Source organism: Rattus norvegicus, chromosome 8 (assembly GCF_036323735.1).
Source record: "Rattus norvegicus strain BN/NHsdMcwi chromosome 8, GRCr8, whole genome shotgun sequence".
Classification (NCBI taxonomy): domain Eukaryota; kingdom Metazoa; phylum Chordata; class Mammalia; order Rodentia; family Muridae; genus Rattus; species Rattus norvegicus.
Genome location: NC_086026.1, coordinates 132,428,915 through 132,441,652, shown reverse-complemented (window position 1 = coordinate 132,441,652; position 12,738 = coordinate 132,428,915). Strand labels below are relative to the sequence as shown.

Below are 12,738 nucleotides of genomic sequence, written 5' to 3'. Positions count from 1 at the left end.
CCTTGTCTCTTCTTTTGGTTTTCTATATCCAGGGTTGTTTCCATGTGTTCTTTCTTGATTGCTTCTATTTCCATTTTTAATTCCTTCAGCTGTTTGATTTTGTTTTCCTGGAATTCTTTCAGGGATTTTTGTGACTCCTCTCCATGGGCTTCTACTTGTTTATTTATGATTTCCTGGAATTCTTTCAGGGATTTTTTGTGACTCCTCTCTATGGGCTTCTACTTGTTTATTTATGATTTCCTGGAATTCTTTCAGGGATTTTTCCGATTCCTCTCTGTAGGCTTCTACTTGTTCTCTAAGGGAGTTCTTCACGTCTTTCTTGAAGTCCTCCAGCATCATGATCAAATATGATTTTGAAACTAGATCTTGCTTTTCTGGTGTGTTTGGATATTTCATGTTTGTTTTGATGGGAGAATTGGGCTCCGATGGTGCCATGTAGTCTTGGTTTCTGTTGCTTGGGTTCCTGTGCTTGCCTCTCGCCATCAGATTATCTCTAGTGTTGCTTTTTTCTGCTATTTCTGACAGTGGCTAGATTGTCCTATCAGTCTGTGTGTCAGGAGTGCTATAGACCTGTTTTCCTGTTTTCTTTCAGCCTGTTATGGGGACAGGGTGTTCTGCTTTCGGGCGTGTAGTTTTTCCTCTCTACAGGTCTTCAGCTGTTCCTGTGGGCCTGTGTCTTGAGTTCACCAGGCAGGTCACTTGCAGCAGAAAAGTTGGTCTTACCTGTGGTCCCAAGGCTCAAGTTTGCTCACGGGGTGCTGCCCACGAGCTCTCTGTGGCGGCAGCAACCAGGAAGATCTGTGCCGCCGTTTCCAGGAGCTTCAGTGCACCAGGGTTCCAGATGGCGTTTGGTGTTTTCCTCTGGAATCAGTAATGTGTGCAGCGTGCAGTCTCTTCTGGTTTCCCAGGCGTGTCTGCCTCTCTGAAGGTTTAGCTCTCCCTCCCATGGGATTTGGGTGCAGAGAACTGTTTATCTGGTCTGTTCCTTCAGGTTCTGGCGGTGTCTCAGGCGCAGGGGTCCTGCTGCTCCTGGGCCCTCCCCCACGGGAACCCAGAGGCCTGATACAGTTTCCTCTTGGGCCAGGGATGTGGGCAGGGGTGGGCAGTGTTGGTGGTCTCTTCTGCTCTGCAGCCTCAGGAGTGCCCACCTGACCAGGCAGTGAGGTCTCTCTCCTAATTGTTGTTCTTAGTGCCTCTGCTATCACCTGCATTCAGAAAGTTTTTTTCCTGTGCCCATGAGTTCAACCCATTTCCCACTTTTCTTTTTTTTTTTTTTTCCCGGAGCTGGGGATCGAACCCAGGGCCTTGTGCCTGCTAGGCAAGTGCTCTACCGCTGAGCTAAATCCCCAACCCCCATTTCCCACTTTTCTATCACAACATATCTGGCCTGATGTTGAGGTCTTTGAAATATTTGAAGTTGAGTTTTATTCAGGGTGATAAGTATGGATCTACTTACATTCTTCTACATACAGTCACTCAGTTTGGATAGCACCATTTGTTAATGATTCTGTATTTTTCCCAGTGTGTATTTCTGGCCTCTTTATTGTTGAGCCTTCTGATGTTCTTCATGTACTCCTCCACCTCATGCTTCTGCCATCAGACAAAGTGGACAGTATTCTCATTTGACAGATTGGCCCCAAGACCCCAAGAGGTGTTGGAAGGTGCTGGGCTTTATACTCACATGACCATGTTTGACCAGTGCATACATAAACCAAAAGTATCAAGAAGAGAAGGGGAGTCTACAGCCACATAACCCTGAAAATATCCAGTGTTTGTGTGTGTGTGTGTGTGTGTGTGTGTGTGTGTGTGTGTGTGTGTGTGTGATTTCTGTATGGCTGTCCTGGAACTCACTATGTAGACCAGGTTGTCCTGTATCTCACAGAAATCCTCCTTCCTCTGTCTCTTTAATGTGACTATTAAAAGCATATAGCACCATACATATCAGAAAAAGAAGAGGAAACAGCCTACATCATGTTCTCTTGTGCCAGATATCCTTGAGAGAAAAACATTCCTTGGGATTTGCTGGGGAAAGGAGTTGGGAGCAGAAGACCAGTTAGAGCATAGCTAGAAATAACTTAGATATAGAACTCCAAAGAGAGGGGGTGCCTCTCTAGGTCCCCATTCATCAGCCAGATGATTTTGAGGAACAGGATATGAATTCTGGTTTAGACCTTTTGATTTGCAATCTTTAGAAGGGGGAGGCTCTTCGTTGACCACAAGAACTCTATGACTAGCCCTACATTTACACGCCCACACACATCAATTGCTCCATGAGTCCTAGGAACAGCTCATTGTCACACACACAGTCCACCTCAACTCCATCTAACCCCTCCCTACACAACCCTTGTAGGGCAGAGCTCCCTCTGAGAAGACTGGAACTTTACAGGAACTGGAGCAGAGAGGACAGAGAAAACACCTTTAATGAACTTGGACCCCAGGAATTGACCACTGGTGAGCACTGTGATGCTTCATAGACAGCCAACCATAAAAAAGAAGAACTTTACACCATTTTTGTCATTCTGAAAGACTATAAAACCAGAGTCCAATCTCCATCATCATACAGGAAGCCAAGAACTTCCTACTAGGTTGGGACCTTGAACCTTGAATTCATAAAGACTCTCAAAGGCCCAGAAACAAAGCCTCTGTGGACAAAGTACTCTGGAAACACAGTAAGTGATGTTTGTCATTTCTGTGCTGTCAGTTACTGTGAAAGGCAATCTTAAGCCATTAGAGTAGTTCAAGAATCCTCAACATTGGACAATGCTTTGAGAACCAGAGAGGACCTATGTAGCCTATGGCTGCATCTGTAAAGCAGTTAATACTTGATAAATGCTGATGATGCCGAACATAATATGAAGGCTGGATGCTCAGGGATAAAACTTTTTCTAGTGAGTGATATTGAGGAATTTGTTGTTGATGATTAATTAAGAGAGTAAATTAATATAAAGAGACAAGAAATGCCTTCATGAAAAGTTATTTTTAAAGTTATCCTTTGCAGAACTTCCTCAAAGGCCAACAAAATACAGCATATAAAGAAATGGTAACAAGAGAATAAACATTAGTAAGAAAAATCATTGCAAATGCAAGAATGACAAAATTATAGACCAATTTCTCAAGATTACAACTAAAATTACAAAAAAATGGGACTACTACTGTCTTGAAGGAAAAAAATAGTCACCCTCTAGAGGTAGCAGGCAGACAGATGAAATTGTGAGATGCAACTGTTGAATTCTAACATTATGTAAATTGGTTTTATGCTGCAGAGACATGTGTAGAAGTGACATGAACAAATGCTTAATTTGTCTTTCATTCAATGGATTGGAGAGAGAAGAGAGAACTATAGATTTTCAAACTACAAGAAACACTTCGATTTACAAGAAAATTTGTCTCTGCACAACAAAGAGCAAGAAGCTCTAGAATACTATAGGCAATGGCCTTACATTAGGATGCATGAAAGACAGGTCTAGGTAATTCACTCAGAAAGGCCTAGGTAGTAAAATGCTACAAAGTACAGAAAACTGGCCTCTCCCTAAAATGGAGAACCATGATTGGTAATGTTTGTTGATTTCTATGGTGCTCAGTTACAAGTTGAACACATGTTGTGTGGAGAGGGAACAGATGCACACAACTGACTCTTATGAGCCACAATAAGCATCTGGCTTCACCCTGGGCCTGGGGACTTCTCATCCTCTCTTCCAGACACTTCGTAAATGAGCAGGATACTGGGCACTAGGAGAGTCCAGGCTCTAGGGATCTACACGACCACTGTGCAAGGCACCTGGGGCAGACTTCTACAAGAAACAATTCACAGGCATGTGAGGGTCAATGACAAAATGGGCCTTCAGTTTCTCCTCCAACCACAGCCCAGGTCATGTCTCCTTAGCAGCAGTGTGCCCTGGAACTGCTGTAATCTGACAACTTAGGGAGAACAGATAGAGCTGAATTCTCTCAGTAGGCAGGTAACTGTTGAACACGGCACCTGACAGTGCTGGACTCAACCTGCCTTCACCTGGGCTACAGTGCCCCAAGAACTGGGCTCCTGAGGACATTTTGCCTCACATGATACTGCTCCCCAACTTTTGCTGACTCTGCACTACAACTGTCAGCTATCTAGAAATCTTGATTACCAAGCTGAACGTCTGCCCTCTTCAGCACTAGCATGAGCAGCAGCAGGAAGCAGAAATCTCTGCCTTAATCATTCCTGACTGCCACCCAAGTTTCCCCAGTGAGAACTGACAGGGAAGAATGGAGCAGGAACCACAGGAACAGAGCCAATAGGAAATGAAGGGACTCCTCTTGACACTTCAGCAGGATAGTTCCCCTTTTCCCATGTGTCTTAATGTTCAAAGACCACTGCTCCAGAACAGACTTTGTAATCTGTAAAGAGCCCAGAAGGGAGAGCAGTAGAAGCCCAGGGTGATCTCAGGGTTGATGGAGCAGGTGCAGCATAATTAACTGAGAAGTATTTGGGTCAAATACTAAAACTCGGGTCAATAACAACATACTGAAATTTTTACTGTATTTCACATTTTCAAGGTTTTATTTCTCACGTGCCACTTCTGCATATTTAAAGGATACAGGGGACAATTCAGTATGTGTGCAGTGTGTAATAAGAGCCAGAGTAATGAGAAGTCAACTCTGGATACCTCAAAAATCTGTCTTAGATGTTTTAAAATATTCAAATATGACTTATCAACCATAGTCACCTTGCTGTGCTATTGAGTATGAGAAGAGTTCTACTGTCCAGTTTCAGCCCTGTCCTGTTTACTGTCCTCTCTCCTTCCAAACTCTGTCCACCCTTCTTCCAAACTCTCCTCTTCCAAGACTCTGTAACCACTGCTTGACTCTTAATTCTGTGAGACAAGCTTTCTAGAGATTTCATAGCAGGATTCACATGGAAGAACTGTCATTGACAATCAAGAAAATCACTTTCTGTTACCTGTGAAGAAACCCAGTAAGGATAGAAGGAATACAGACACTGCAGTCAGAACATCTGCTAATGGCAGGTGTTAGAGCAGGACCACTGCATGACAGCCGGGTCCCCGATAGTCACTGTCTCGGGTAGAGGGATACTTTCCACATTGCTTCATAGCATCTTTGCAAGGTAAGCAATCATTAATCTTCCCTGTTTCAGATGAGGAGGTTATGCTCAAAGAAACAGATTGATTCAACAAAGACCATATTTCCCTTTGTGAGGGATTCTTCATAAAGCTAACTGGAAAGAATTTATGTGCAAACATACATGATGTGGAAGAAGTCCTACAGTGGCAAACTAACTTGTTTTTTTTATCTCTAGGCAATCCTGATTTAAAATTAATAAATAGTAATGATGATGATGATGATGATGATGATGATGATAAAACAATAACTCAGAGCACATTTCAGCAGAATCTCAGTTTCTATCTAGCTGTCACCTGGTGAATCTCGGCGTCTCTTCCTCCCTGAGCCCATTTCCCATTTTTTTCTCCAGGTCATGCCTCCTCTTACCTGAATCATGGTGCTCACTAAGGCTATTGAGTTAACTGTAAATCTACCTCTACCATATAAAGGCCATGTTATTGAGAAGAGCCTCAACCAAAGAACCAACCTCGTACCTAGAATCTCAACCTATAGTGAGGGTTGTCCTACGAGGAATAGTCCGTATCAGCTATACTGATATTTGAGTACCATGGTTTTTGCATTAAATAACATGAATTGTTTCATTACAACTGAAAATAACATCTTGTAGACTCTTGAACAATGAAAAAATAACTTTTCACAGCTATGAACTTCTTTTTATGTTCTTATTCACAACTTCCCTCCTCCCCAGAGCTTTCATGAAGATGCCATTGGCACAGCCACTTGTTGTGATTAGAGGCAGGAGAGTCCAATCATTTTAGAGCTGGGATTGAACAACACACTCATAGATTTCTACTTCTGGTCTCATTCTGTGTCTTGTGCCACATTTCAGTAACCTGGGGCAATCTGTCCTCTGTGTCATTGCTTCTAATGTCTTGAGCGACACTGCAGTGTCCTGTGGCAATTTGTACCTCTGTTTCATCACTTCTAAAGGGGAACAACTTGCCTGCTTAATAGGTATTGAACATTAAGTCCAAACTCAATTGTTTGGGGTTGATACGAAATCTTTAGATAGAACAGTGAAATAAAGTCTCCTTCTCTTTTTGGTCCAATGATCTCCTTACACAGTCACTCTTGAAATAATTGAATAAATTACACATACACTCATTTGTTTGTTCTATGTCCATCTTAGTCTATGAGGTCTATGTGAGTAGAAAATGCAATGGCTCCTTACCCTCCATTTCAGCCCTAGGATTTGTATCAATCAGCAGTTTATTGGTTAAAGGAATATAACCATTGTCTTATCTTTGTTTCCCAGGACTCATTGTCTTTGATAGAAAAGTAAATACAGAAGCTATTGTTCCTGACCAGTTCCTCATCAAAGGATGGAGATTTCAAATATCACAGAAACCTACCCCACAACCACAGAATATGACTATGGGGACTCTACTCCATGCCAAAAAACTGATGTAAGAGCCTTCGGGGCTGGACTCCTGCCCCCCCTGTACTCTTTCGTGTTTATCATTGGAGTGGTAGGCAATATCCTGGTGATTCTGGTGCTCATGCAGCATAGGAGGCTTCAAAGCATGACCAGCATATACCTGTTCAACCTGGCTGTCTCTGATCTGGTCTTCCTTTTCACTTTACCTTTCTGGATTGACTACAAGCTGAAAGACAACTGGGTTTTTGGTGATGCCATGTGTAAGCTTCTCTCTGGGTTTTATTACCTGGGCTTATACAGTGAGATCTTCTTTATCATCCTGCTGACAATTGACAGGTACCTGGCCATTGTCCATGCAGTGTTTTCCCTGAGGGCCCGAACTGTCACTTTTGGCATCATCACCAGTATTATTATTTGGGCCCTAGCCATCTTAGCTTCTATTCCTGCCTTATGCTTTTTCAAGGCCCAGTGGGAGTTCACTCACCATACCTGTAGCCCTCATTTCCCCGATGAGAGCCTGAAGACGTGGAAGAGGTTTCAGGCTCTAAAGCTAAACCTCCTTGGACTAATTTTACCTCTGTTAGTCATGATAATTTGCTACGCAGGGATCATCAGAATTCTGCTCAGACGACCCAATGAGAAGAAGGCCAAAGCCGTGCGTCTGATATTTGCTATTACGCTTCTATTCTTCCTCCTCTGGACCCCCTACAATCTGACTGTATTTGTTTCTGCTTTCCAAGATGTTCTATTCACCAATCAGTGTGAGCAGAGCAAGCAGCTGGACCTGGCCATACAGGTGACTGAAGTGATTGCCTACACCCACTGTTGTGTCAATCCAATCATTTATGTCTTTGTGGGTGAGCGGTTCCGGAAGTACCTTCGGCAGCTGTTTCAAAGGCATGTGGCTATACCGCTGGCAAAATGGCTGCCCTTCTTCTCTGTGGACCAACTAGAAAGGACCAGTTCCTTAACTCCATCCACAGGAGAACATGAACTTTCTGGGGGCTTCTGATTCAGACCCTAGGTGTCAACCAAGGTCTAGAGGAGAATGAGGGGGATAGTATATAGCTCTCCAAGACAGATACTGACAGCTATTACAGTGGGGATTCCCAGTCTTGTAGGGTCAAAGGGAACTTTGAGGTCGCTTAGGTACAAGTCACCTATTCAATGGTTTCCTTGAACTTCTCTCTGTTAAAAATGAGATGAATAAACAAAGTGGGACATTATAGAAATGGGGATAATGAGTGGCTTGGGCCCAACAAGTGATGGATCTGTAGTTATTAACCTAAAAACAAAACCACTACTTTTACTGAAATCAACACCTAATGATGTGATATTCTGAGAAAAATTTAAAGCATTGTAATAAAGAATTTTGTGTATTTTCATATTGACATATATTATAAAGTAGATGTTATGTCAAAATTAAAACTGTAGCAAACTAAAGTTTTTCTATCCAGTTATTTTAAATAATTAGCAAAAATACAAATAGATCACAGAATAAATGCAATAGCATTGATTTGAAAATACTGATCACAAGGAAATAACAATTATTTTATATTTTACATAAGTTCTTTTGGATGCAAAAAGTAGTGAATAAATATTATTTAATTTTACTAATGAAAGGCATAGTACAAGTCCAGATATGGCAAAAACATTCACTGACTTATAGTTTGATACAAACGTAAATTAGTGGAGTATTTCTAAAAAGGACTGTGAAAAGTTCAAGAATACGCAAAAGCTAAGTAGTCAATTTTAGGCTAATATTAACAAATGCTATTAAAATGTCATATACTTTAGTAATTTCAGAAATATTAAATGTCAGTCAATAGGGTATATTTTTAAAGAAATTTTATTGACCTTGGAATACGTTCATAATATTATTAAATTAAAATGGAAAATAAAACACTGGCAAAATGGCTTACTGGTAAAAGCATTTACCGCCAACCTTAACAACCTGAGTTCAATTTTAGGAGCCTATATGATGAAAGGAGAGAACTGACTCTAACAAATCATCCTCTGATCTCTATATGTGCACATATATGTAGACATACACACAAATAAATTAGTGCAAAAAAAGAAAAATATAGGATTTTTTGGCCCATATTTTATATATGAAAATAACAAACTAAAAGAATACATCAATCCATATTCCTCTGCTATAATAAAATCCCCAAAGCCAGTACTTTATAAAGAATAAGGCTTTGTTTAGCTTAAAGCTTTGGAGTCTCAGCACGACATTCTGCTCAGCTCCCATAAGGGCTGCATTGTTACATCACTGCCCAGAATAGGCTTCACAGTCAGATCACAGGTGAGAAGGCTAAAATTACATGGAATGGCAGGAAGCTGAAGAACTAAAGTGGCCTGTCTCTTGTGGGGACCACCAAGGATCCTCTGAGAATGACTTAGTCCCTTTCAAGAGTAATATCCCTGGTAATATAATCACCTCCCACTTGGCTCAATCACGTTAAAGGTGTCATTGTCCATACACTGAGAATCAAGCCACCAACATGAATCCTTGGAGACAACTCCAAACCATATCAAGAGTGAAGACTCCCAGAGGTTATAGATACGGCAGGGTTTGATTAGGCCAATGAGTCCCCAGTATTACAATGCATGCCTCCACACCTAGATTCTTTTAAAGAGGGATGATGAAAATCAAACTCGGATCCTTGTGCTTTCAAAGCAAGTACTTCACCAGCTGGACCACGTCCCCATGTCTTTAAATATTTAGTTGTTAAGCAAACAACAAAAACATAGTTCATAAATGAAAAAAAAAAGAACCTTAAAAAAGATTTTTTTCTCAGGGACTAGACAAGGCTGCCCACTCTCTCCCTACTTATTCAATATAGTTCTTGAAGTTCTAGCCAGAGCAATCAGACAACAAAAGGAGGTCAAGGGGATACAGATCGGAAAAGAAGAAGTCAAAATATCACTATTTGCAGATGATATGATAGTATATTTAAGTGATCCCAAAAGTTCCACCAGAGAACTACTAAAGCTGATAAACAACTTCAGCAAAGTGGCTGGGTATAAAATTAACTCAAATAAATCAGTAGCCTTCCTCTACACAAAAGAGAAACAAGCTGAGAAAGAAATTAGGGAAACGACACCCTTCATTATAGACCCAAATAATATAAAGTACCTTGGTGTGACTATAACCAAGCAAGTAAAAGATTTGTACAATAAGAACTTCAAGACTCTGAAGAAAGAAATTGAAGAAGGCCTCAGAAGATGGAAAGATCTCCCATGCTCATGGATTGGCAGGATTAATATAGTAAAAATGGCCATTTTACCAAAAGTGATCTACAGATTCAATGCAATCCCCATCAAAATACCAATCCAATTCTTCAAAGAGTTAGACAGAACAATTTGCAAATTCATCTGGAATAACAAAAAACCCAGGATAGCTAAAACTATCCTCAATAATAAAAGGACTTCAGGGGGAATCACTATCCCTGAACTCAAGCAGTATTACAGAGCAATAGTGATAAAAACTGCATGGTATTGGTACAGAGACAGACAGATAGACCAATGGAATAGAATTGAAGACCCAGAAATGAACCCACACACCTATGGGCACTTGATTTTTGACAAAGGAGCCAAAACCATCCAATGGAAAAAAGATAGCATTTTCAGCAAATGGTGCTGGTTCAACTGGAGGTCAGCATGTAGAAGAATGCAGATCGATCCATGCTTATCACCCTGTACAAAGCTTAAGTCCAAGTGGATCGAGGACCTCCACATCAAACCAGATACACTCAAACTAATAGAAGAAAAACTAGGGAAGCATCTGGAACACATGGGCACTGGAAAAAATTTCCTGAACAAAACACCAATGGCTTATACTCTAAGATCAAGAATCAACAAATGGGATCTCATAAAACTGCAAAGCTTCTGTAAGGCAAAGGACACTGTGGTTAGGACAAAACGGCAACCAACAGATTGGGAAAAGATCTTTACCAATCCTACAACTGATAGAGGCCTTATATCCAAAATATACAAAGAACTCAAGAAGTTAGACCGCAGGGAGACAAATAACCCTATTAAAAAATGGGGTTCAGAGCTAAACAAAGAATTCACAGCTGAGGAATGCCGAATGGCTGAGAAACACCTAAAGAAATGTTCAACATCTTTAGTCATAAGGGAAATGCAAATCAAAACAACCCTGAGATTTCACCTCACACCAGTGAGAATGGCTAAGATCAAAAACTCAGGTGACAGCAAATGCTGGTGAGGATGTGGAGAAAGTGGAACACTCCTCCATTGTTGGTGGGATTGCAGACTGGTAGAACCATTCTGGAAATCAGTCTGGAGGTTCCTTAGAAAATTGGACATTGAACTGCCTGAGGATCCAGCTATACCACTCTTGGGCATATACCCAAAAGATGCCCCAACATATAAAAAGGACACATGCTCCACTATGTTCATTGCAGCCTTATTTATAATAGCCATAAGCTGGAAAGAACCCAGATGCCCTTCAACAGAGGAATGGGTACAAAAAATGTGGTACATCTACACAGTGGAATATTACTCAGCTATCAAAAACAATGCCTTTATGAAATTCGTAGGCAAATGGTTGGAACTGGAAAATATCATCCTGAGTGAGGTAACCCAATCACAGAAAAACACACATGGTATGCACTCATTGATAAGTGGCTATTAGCCCAAATGCTTGAATTACCCTAGATGCCTAGAACAAATGAAACTCAAGACGGATGATCAAAATGTGAATGCTTCACTCCTTCTTTAAAAGGGGAGCAAGAATACCCTTGGCAGGGAATAGAGAGGCAAAGATTAAAACAGAGACTGAAGGAGCACCCATTCAGAGCCTGCCCCACATGTGGCCCATACATATACAGCCACCCAATTAGACAAGATGGATGAAGCAAAGAAGTGCAGGCCAACAGGAGCCGGATGTAGATGGCTCCTGAGAGACACAGCCAGAATACAGCAAACACAGAGGTGAATGCCAGCAGCAAACCACTGAACTGAGAATAGGACCCCCCATTGAAGGAATCAGAGAAAGAACTGGAAGAGCTTGAAGGGGCTCGAGACCCCATATGTACAACAATGCCAAGCAACCAGAGCTTCCAGGGACTAAGCCACTACCTAAAGACTATACATGGACTGACCCTGGACTCTGACCTCATAGGTAGCAATGAATATCCTAGTAAGAGCACCAGTGGAAGGGGAAGCCCTTGATCCTGCCAAGACTGAACCCCCAGTGAACTAGACTGTTGGGGGGAGGGCGGCAATGGGGGGGGAGGATGGGGAGGGGAACAGCCATAAGGAAGGGGACTGGGGAGGGATTAGGGGGGTGTTTGCCCGGAAACCGGGAAAGGGAATAACACTCGAAATGTATATAAGAAATACTCAAGTTAATAAAAAAAAAAAAGATTTTTTTCAACATTTAAAACTTTTCCATTTCAAAGATATCATTAAGAAAATTAAAGACAGGGAATAAAATGAAAGGAAATACTTACAAAATATAGTCTGATATAAGACATACTCAGGATTCATAAAGAGCTCATACATCTCAGTAGTAAGAAAACAAACAACTTAACCAAAAAAGTACCGAAACACCACATATTTCAATGCAGAAATTAGACAAATGACTGAGGAAATATTAAGATGTTTTTTATTTCTTATTAGGGACAAAGTCACAAAAACCACAGTCACATTGCTTCTTATACTCAATGGAATTACTAAGAGAAATGCATCATATACAAGTAAATGTTAACAAGGGTATAAAGATACAAAACCTCACATGCTATCGGTAGTGTTGTAAGATGAGGCAACTACTTTGGAAAGCAATTTATTTTTCTGAAGATGTTAAACATTAACTTAATAGTTTCACTTCTCAATAACATCCAAGAAAAAGAAAGCATACCCCTCCCCGAAATTTGTGCGTGAGTACTGCCATAGCTGTTATGTGGAGTTCTATAAGATTTATTTTTGGGGTTGGGGGATTTAGCTCAGTGGTAGAGCGCTTGCCTAGGAAGCGCAAGGCCCTGGGTTCGGTCCCCAGCTCCGAAAAAAAAAAAGATTTATTTTTATTTTATGTATGAGTATTTGCCTTCATGTATATATGTACACCACAGGTATGCCTAGTGTCCTTAGAGGCCAAGGATGATATCATATTGACAAGAACCAGAGTTACAAACTGTTGGGCTATCCTATGGGTACTGAAAACCAAACCCAAGCCTTATGCAAGAGTAGCAAGAATCCTATTGAGCAAA

At 41.1% G+C, this 12,738-nt stretch overlaps 1 protein-coding gene across 2 annotated transcripts; it reads left to right on the top strand.

Moving 5' to 3' along the window:
- Positions 1-2,386: 2,386 nt before the first annotated feature.
- On the top strand, positions 2,387-7,942 carry Ccr1 (C-C motif chemokine receptor 1). 2 transcript variants are annotated; one of them, NM_020542.2, is made up of 2 exons: positions 2,387-2,669; positions 6,377-7,942. In NM_020542.2, exon 2 carries the CDS (start codon positions 6,444-6,446, stop codon positions 7,509-7,511), a length of 1,068 nt encoding a protein of 355 aa, NP_065417.1. In that variant the 5' UTR covers positions 2,387-2,669; positions 6,377-6,443; the 3' UTR covers positions 7,512-7,942. The 2 variants fall into 2 exon arrangements, with proteins under 2 accessions (NP_065417.1, XP_063122115.1); XM_063266045.1 differs by lacking the exon at positions 2,387-2,669 and adding an exon at positions 2,677-5,104.
- Positions 7,943-12,738: the final 4,796 nt, after the last annotated feature.